We start from the raw sequence: 9074 nt of genomic DNA on the forward strand, positions 1-9074 counted from the left end.
AATGTATTCAAAACCAACTTTGAAGGTCCAAGTATCTTCAATCCCTAACCTAAGTGATTTGCAAACTTTCATTTACATAAAAATCACATGTGATACTCATTTCCAATGAAGATTCTCAGCCTCACCTACAGAATCTGTTACATTGATAGTATGTCTGAAATTGAGGTATAGGCACCTATACTTTTATAAAGCACCTAAGTGAATATGATGCAATGGACCATGGACTCCATTCTGAGAAACACCACCTAATCCATCTGTTCTGTAAATATATTTTTTTCCAAATGTTGTGTTTCCTCAAAAATAAAGTGGAATCAGACCTAAGTCATTCCTTTTGTTGTTGTTATTAAAACATTAAGAAAACTGCAAACACATACATTTCAACTCTTAAGTCTGTCTTGGTAGCCTTTTTTCAAAATTAAAAGTAGACTAGGGTAGCACTCTGCAAGACTATCTGCAAGTAATAACTGAGCCGATTCATATGCCTAGAGAATTAAGCATTTTATGTGACAGATGACATTAATACTGGACGCCAGCTTAGTCCTATGTTCCTTTACCAGTGCAACAAAACTCTACTAGATGTTTTTTGTGAATGAATCTGAATGTATCCTGTATATAATCCATTCAAACCTTCCAAAGACTAAAATCTACTAAACATGCAAACAATTCAAAAACTTAACAAAGAAAAAATAGGCTAATGGTTATTGGTCCAAATAATTATACTTATCATATTTGCTTATTAAATTTGTTTATTCATCCCCCAGGAAACAAACAGCTACAAACTATAAATAAAAATCTTAATATTTTAGAATTTGAAAAATGCAGCTTTAGACCAGGAGTAGCCAAAATATTAATTCACTTGATAAACTAAGTGAAACATTAGAAAACAACAATTAGGACACAGTTTTACCCTTCTGGTTTTATTCAATATTTACTGCTGATTATAACCTATCCATTAATCTAAAAATAGCTTAAACATTTGTTCAACTAAAATCTCTTTTAAAATCAATTCTCACACCATTACCAACTGTTCAGTAAAAACAAAAAAGACTCAAATTCACAACTGGGTCTTGTCTAAAGAGGAATAAAGATTTAGAGACAATGGCAGAAAAGCTTAAAACTATGAACTGTTTTTTGCAATCATCCACTGAATAGGTACAAACATCTGAATAGATTTTGCCATTCTGGAAGGTCTATCTAGGATGTAAATTTCTGTATTCCTAATGCTGAGGGAATGCAATCTCTTCTAACACAATCTCCTTCTGTTGTACTTCTCCGGAAAACCAATATTTCTGTAAACACAGATCAATCTCTCTTAGGAATAATTACTGCCAAACAGAGTATCCTATGTAGTCAGTTTCCGCAAGAAATATTAACAATAAGATCAAATCAAATTTGCCTGCCCCAAACTATTATACTAAGTATCTTAAAATAGGAGGGGGCAAAGTAGGAAAGGCTATTACAGAAAGATTTTGTTAACAACAGATAAGAATAATTGGATAAGAACACACTGTTGTTATAACACATATTCTTTATAACATATATTCTTGGCCTTTCCCTCCCTCTTCTAACCTCCACACACATCCACTTGGGTTTAAAATTGGCACTATTTCCCTTTAACCCCTACTAAATATTAATGGTTACTCAACAAAATAAATCAGGTTTCAACATTGTTTCGTCTTTCTTTCCTCATTAGTAAGTATATAATAGAACACATATTTTTCATATTTTCTATATCTTCCTAAACTTATTTTTCACCAAAAGCAAAACAATTATTTATGGCCCTAAATTCCCCTCTTTGTTAAGAACTATTGGCAATTAATTTGTGCTCCTTCAAGTCATGCAATTTTTCCGAAGTAAGGATCATTCTTTTTATACTTTAGGCCTGCCTAATTCTAGGATAGGCTATGAATTGTTTGAAAACTGAAATCTTATTCCTAAAACACAAAAGCGTAGAAACAGAATTTTAGGGACTTAAACGTTCATGGGAATTGACTTGGCCAAATACATTTCTTTGGCCAAATACATATAACAAAACTTTAGAAACCATTCACTCTTATGCCCCAAAATATTTTACTTTGTATTAATTATTAACAATAATTATAAGCACCTGTATTCCCCAAAGATACAATTCTTTAAAATTTTGTAACATAGCATATAGCCTGAATGCAAAAATTTATCCATTTATCTAGTGAACACCTTTAATTATCAAAACAAGTGTTTCTAGGTTTTTAAGGTGCAATGGTGAATAACTAAGGCAGCCTTTCAACTCAAAACCCAGTGGAGGAACTCTAACCAATAGCCTATTAAATGCTGTAGAGGTGGTGCACAAGGTAAAATGGAGTGAAGAATGAGATCAGAAGTTGAATCAAGCAGTAAAAAAAATGTACACGATAAAAATATAGCCATAATTCCACACGGGAATGTGCTTTTGTTAGCAGGAAAACCTAACAAAACCTATATGCAGGTGGTTTTGTCACCATTAAACTGACAAAAACAGTAAACACGAAGCTCCAGAAGAATACCCACCAAAACTGCAAGGTAATTTAAATAGCCCTCTAAATGTAAAATAGAACTTTCTTACAAGAGTTAAAAAAAAAAAAAAAAATCACAGTAAACCTTAGCTGTGATTTTGCTTGTCTACAATCATTTCCCTCTTTCATACAGCATAAATCTAGAGATTCAGTACGAAGAAAGGACCATCTATATTTCTGAATAACAAATTTAAGATATTATCAGGTTTACTGAACAAAATTTTTTTTTGAGTTTCAATGCTAACCAGCTAAAAGAAATCTGTAATTCATATCTCACAGGATTCTTTGCCTATCCCACCCTTACCATCTTTCCAAAGCAAATCCATGATTCAGAGTGGTTTTGATGTTTTTCTTATTATTCTTCAGTTTTGTTTAGTCTTTTTTTTCCTTGTCCATCATCTCATTTTTCCTCTAAATTTTCATTAACTATTGTCTTACACATCAAGCGAGCTAGTTGATTCCTATTTTTGATCATGTCACTCTTTAAGGTATCATTTAATTACCATTTCAGTTAAAGTTGAATAATACAGTATCTGCGATTTGCTTCAAAGTGATAGAGGTGGGGAGAGTAAGTGAAAGTATGGAGAAAACATGTTTTGCTGTGAGTTGAAGCTCTATGATAGAAACATCATACATTATACTATTCTGTTTTTCTTGATCCTCAGATATCAAAACATGTCTTACAGACTGATGGAAAAAATATATAGGAGGCACCATAAAGGCTAGGACAAGTTAAGCATTTAAAAAACAAAAAAAGAAAAGAAAAGGCTATAGCTGATTTTAACATACTCAATACAGAGAAACCCCATGAATCCACAGCTATCCTCAATCTTCTAAAAGGAGGGGAAAAGAAAAAAGGAATTTCATCTTTGAGGAAAAAATATGAGCCAGTAAGTAGAGACAGAATAGGATTTTTTAAAAAACCACCACTTGCCACTTTCAAGGAAAAAACTGATTTATTTAGGGATTATCAACTGATGATAAATAACTAGATAAAAGGTTATTGAGAAACACAGTTATCAACCCACAGATTACTAACTGCAAAGGGGAAAATAATCCTTTACAATGAAGAGATCCAGCAGTCATTACCCTAACCCTGACCAAGTGACCAAACTTAACCATTACTAACACTGGAACAACCTAGCATGAAGTGCCTTTTGATGTGATGTTATAAAGTATTCTACACAAAAATATTTAACCTGAATATTATCAAAGCTCTGAGTTTAGACATAACCATAATTTTCAGGAAATACAGAAGATGAGGGGACAAGTTAAATGATACCACACACACACAAAACAAATAAGCCCAGACATAAAATGAGAAGTTCTGCAAGAGAACTGTTCTGGATTCTTCAAATATACAATAAATATCCTAGGGGAGAAAAAAACACAGGGACGATTCAAGAGACATAACCAAATGATGCAAATAACCTAGATTAGATTCTGATTTTTTTTTGAATTTTATTTTATTTATTTTTTTACACAGCAGGTTCTTATTAGTTATCCATTTTATACATATTAGTGTAGATTCTGATTTTTAAAATAACAAAACCCTATGAATCACATTCTTGGGACTGATTTTTAGAAATGATATGGTACTGCTATTAATTTTCTTAGGTGGGAAATGGTATAATGGTTATATAACAGCATTAATGCCTTATACTGTATAAGAGAATGCTGATATAAGGGGGGCTGAATATGTGTCACTTACTTTCAAATAAATATGTACAAGGAGATAAAGCAAACATGGCAAAATACTCAACAACTGTCGATTCTAGGTGAAGAACTGTACTGCAGTTGTTCACTGCACTTTTCCTTATGTCCTAAACTTTACACATAAAACTTATGGGTGAAATTTTTACCACCTTCTCTCCCACTTAAAACACCACAGTTGTGAAATGAAAGGTCATGGCAACATTTCAGTGTGTTTACACTTTCAGATAAATTTAAAAATTAACAATGAATTCGGGAAGCTTTCAATGAAAACCTCAGTACATTACTCCTCCTCTACTTTCAGGTGACAAAACATGAGCCCAGAAAAAGGGTAGGTATACATAAACATACTTGACATAACGATTTTAAGACTTGGCATTCTTGGGCATTCTAACAGCATGTAAAATGTAAATACTGTGAAAATTTCAGGACTGAAATCAGTCGACGAGCAAACACAAAATTCAGTTTAGCCAAACCTTCCCGACACAATAAAATTTACAGTCACCCTATTCAATGGGAACACTCCAATTCTGCCTCATCTCTGTCAACCTCCAAGAACAGCCCCCACGTTAAAAGCTGGGGACCTCAAAAACGAAAACCTAAGTGTATGTCGTTGCTATGGCAATGGGAAATTTCAGGAAACTGAGACTGCAGTCTAGCTAGCCTCCATTTTAAAAACTATTTACCTAAACATATCGGACTTGAATCGAAAAATAAATTGACAGCTTTCATAAAACACCAGTTTCCTCTTTCGAAGGTAAATACTATCCTACAAAATTCTGAATAAAGAGCAAAAGAAACAAATCATTTAACTAAAAATCTGAATTTTACAATACTTAAATGTCACATATCCAGTACTAAAAAACAGATGCTTTTACTTACAGTGGCCCAAACAGACTTCTCATTTCCGATTTATCAAATTCTACAATTATTTGTGTCATTGGAAAAATGAAAATGAAATGTTGATAGAAGAAAGGGAAGGAGCAGGAGAAAGCCACAAAATTCCCAAACCTTAGCATAACGATGCTCTTACTACTAAACTGCTTCCTTCTTCATTCGCTCATGCAAGAGTCTAATTCTCCAGATTAGTTTCATCTTAAATTACTTCTCAAACCTTTTTCTGGGTGCAGTATATATCGCAAAGGCGGCGGAGGGAACACTGTCAAGTTTTTCGAAAACAGCGAGTACACGTTAAAATAATCAATTCCTAACCCCTTAACACCAAAATGGTATTAAAGGAAAGACTCTCACCGGAGAAGTCCCATGAATCTAAATAGGACGAAGTAGCTTCCCGGCTATTGTCTAAATCAAATATTTGTTCATCTTAACGCCTAAGACAGAGAAGCCAAAAAAGTTTTAAATCTCAGTCAGATCTTGCTCCCCATTCCCACCGTACTTCTGTACCCTGTCTTTCGGGTTCATTAGACCCTTGATTCCTACTCAAGCGAACATGGCTGGAGAACTCGGACGAACAGAGACGGGGAGAGAAGAGGTCGCCACGAGGCCCCACCACTCTCCTTCCTCACCTGCTCCGTGGCTCCGTCTCCTGACATGGCCTCAGACGACTAGAACGTGCGAACTGGCCCGCGATGCCAAGCTAGAAAAGAAAAATTAAACTAAAAGCCACCCCCAGACAACTAAAATTGCCCCCTGCCCTGCGGAGCCAGACCGCCAACAAGAACCGCCACCGCCCACTCAGATATGAATTAAAATGGCTGCGCCCGGGCCGGCCAAGGAGGGGGTGTGGCTTCTGCATTAACTTCCGGGGCAGCGGGCGGAGTTAAGAGCGCAAAATCATCGATTACTGAACCGCGCAGAAGCAGGACGATCCCAGGGGCGGGCCCAATGTAAGCGCGGGACGTCACGGCCCGGGAGTAGAGAGGCTGTTGCTGAGCGAGCTGCAACCCGCTGGGAGGCGGGAAACTGTTTTGCACTGGGGCTCGCGCGCCTTTTGGAATTTAATTATCAAGCTGTGGAGCGCACCTCTTCACTGTTGAAGCCTGCAAATCGTTTCAGTTCAGGCAAGCTGGCCATATTTTGGAGCAATGCTAAGTGTTAAATGCTTCCTATATTTTGGAGATAAGGAATCTATGAAGTTTTCTATGGTCTCACCTAATGCTCTTCACGCTTTTGTGGTATTAAAGGGACAGATCAAGCCCATGTTAATTTATACCTTCACCGTTTACTCATGTGTCTAAGGTTTGAAGTCAGTAAGGCCCAGCTTTTAAGCTCAGCATCCCACCATGGTTCTTGATAATAGCGCTCCGGCTCTGGAGCCAGCCTGCATTCATTTGAATCCTGGCTTCATCTCTCGCTAGATGGGTAACCGTGGGTAGTTAAACATCTCTGTGCCTCAGTTTCCTTGCCTATAATTACGAGTAACAATAATACCTGCTTTTTTTTTTTTTTTACCGCTTCACGAGGCTTGCAGGATCCGAGTTCCCCCGTCAGGGATGGAACCTGCGCCCTCAGCAGCGTAAGTGTGGAGTCCTAACCATGGGACCGCCAGGGAATTCCCAGTACCTGCAATTTAAATAAGTTATACATGAAAAAGTGCTTGGAACTGTACTTGGCAAAGTCCAAGATTAAGTGAGAGCAGGTCTTCTCAAACTCTTTTACGTTCAAGGATCATCATAAGACTTATAACACCTTCTCGTCTACAGTGGCCTATGGTCCAACGTAAACTATTCAGCCTTTCCCATACACTCCTTATTCTTTTCAGTCTCCCATGCCTCTGCTCATATTTCCACCTCTGCCCTTTCCAGCCTGAAGTCTTTTTTTTTTTTTAACATCGTTATTGGAGTATAATTGCTTTACAATGGTGTGTTAGTTTCTGCTGTATAACAAAGTGAATCAGCTATACATAAACATATATCCCCCATATCTCCTCCCTCTTGGGTGTCCTTCCCACCCCTCCTATCCCACCCCTCTAGGTGGTCACAAAGCTCTGAGCTTATCTCCCTGTGCTATGTGGCTCCTTCCCACTAGCTATCTATTTTACATTTCACAGCCTGAATTCTTACACTTCCAAGAAATCAGACACATGAACAAAGGGTGTATATTACAGATGTTTATTGCACCATCCAACAATAGAGGACTAGTTAAACACTGTAATCCCTCCCTCTCTTATCCTCTGTAGCTCCCTTATCCTACATTCCAAGACCCCCAGTGGATGCCTGAAACAGGGGATAGTACCAAACCCTATATATACTATTTTTTCCTGTACATACCTATGTTATCATAGTTCAATTTATAAATTATGAATGATAGAAGATTAACAACAATAATAAAATAGAACAATTATAACAACAAACTGTGGTAAAAGTTACGTGAATTTTGCTCATTTGTGCATGTGCGCTTTATCTCTCTCAAAATATCTAATTGTACAAAGTTAATGCCTTTTCCACCTTAACTAAGCACTTACCACGTACTGTGGCCATAACCTTTGTAACTTGAGGTGCAACAGCAAAAGTAGCATGAATTTATTTTTCCTTCTTCACAATTTCACAGGTACAGGATTTGTTCTTACCATGGATCTTAGCAACCTCAGCACATGATTTTTTTTCCTTTCCTTAATAAGGCAAGAACTTTCACATTTTTACTTAAAGAAAGCACTTTACAACTTCTCTTTGGCATATCCAAATTGCCAGCCTCACTACTGTGGCATTTTGGGGCCATTTCTAAGTAAAATAAGGGTTAACTGAACACAAGCACTGAGATACCTCCACAGTCAAGCTGATAACCAAGACAGCTAAGTGGCACCAGATTTCATCACACTACTCAGAACGATACACAACTTAAAATTTAAGAATTGTTTATTTCTGGTATTTTCCATTTAATATTTTCAGACCAAGATTGATCGCAGGTAACTGAAACTGGATGGTGGGGAGCCGGGGGGGCGGGGTTGGTGGTGGAGGGCAGCGGAGACTACTATACATCATAATTTTTCTCTTTTTATCTGTTTTCTAAGTTTGTCTTAAATGAACTAGTGTAAGAACATCAGTCTTTAAGAATAGTATTCACATTCTATTCTTCAAAGTTTGACTCAAATGCCAATATTTTTTCCCAATATTTTTAATGAAAAACTTTAGAGAGATAAAAGTTCAAAGAACAATACAACGAATACCTGTATACCCATCATCTTGATCCAATGGCTAACATTTTGGCATGTTTGCTTTATATGTATGTATTTACATATATAGTTTGGTTTTTTGCAAAATAATTTTCAAGTAAATCACAGACATCGTGACACTTCATCCCAAAATAAATCAGCTTGTGTTTTCTGAGAATATCTCAGAAATTTCCTTTATACCTGCAATACATATCACACGTAAGAAAATTAACAATTATTTCCTTGTATAATTTACTATTCAGTCCATGTTCAAATTTTCCCAAGTATCCCAAAAATGTCTTTATAGGAGGTTTTTACAAATCAGGATCCAATCAAATTTCAAGCATTGCATTTAGTTGTTATATCTCTAGTTATTTATCGCCCATCTTTTTATTTTTTATGAATTTTTTAAAAATATATTTATTTTATTTTTGGCTGCGTTGGGTCTTCATAGCTGCACGAGGGCTTTATCTAGCTGTGGTGAGCAGGGGCTACTTCGTTGCGGTGCGCGGGCTTTCCATTGCGGTGGCTTCGCTTGTTGCGGAGCACGGGCTCTAGGCACAGGGGCTTCAGTAGTTGTGGCGCACGGGCTTAGTTGCTCCGCGGCATGTGGGATCTTCCCGGACCAGGGCTCGAACCCGTGTCCCCTGCATTTTCAGGCGGATCCTTAACCACTGCGCCACCAGGGAAGCCCTATTTTTTATGAATTTTTTAAGAGA

The 9074-nt window shown here is 36.8% G+C and overlaps 1 protein-coding gene across 1 annotated transcript in view; it reads right to left on the reverse strand.

The window, feature by feature from the left end:
* The window catches only part of CSTF3 (cleavage stimulation factor subunit 3), a 73046-nt gene extending 67059 nt beyond the window's left edge, over nt 1–5987 (reverse strand). Inside the window, exon 1 of the mRNA XM_082410476.1 lies at nt 5771–5987. Within this exon, the coding sequence (XP_082266602.1) occupies nt 5771–5797 (27 nt within the window). The 5' untranslated portion in view covers nt 5798–5987. The remainder of the gene's footprint in view (nt 1–5770) is intronic.
* Nucleotides 5988–9074: the final 3087 nt, after the last annotated feature.

This window comes from Balaenoptera physalus (assembly GCF_965194825.1).
Source record: "Balaenoptera physalus genome assembly, chromosome: 10".
Taxonomy (NCBI): domain Eukaryota; kingdom Metazoa; phylum Chordata; class Mammalia; order Artiodactyla; family Balaenopteridae; genus Balaenoptera; species Balaenoptera physalus.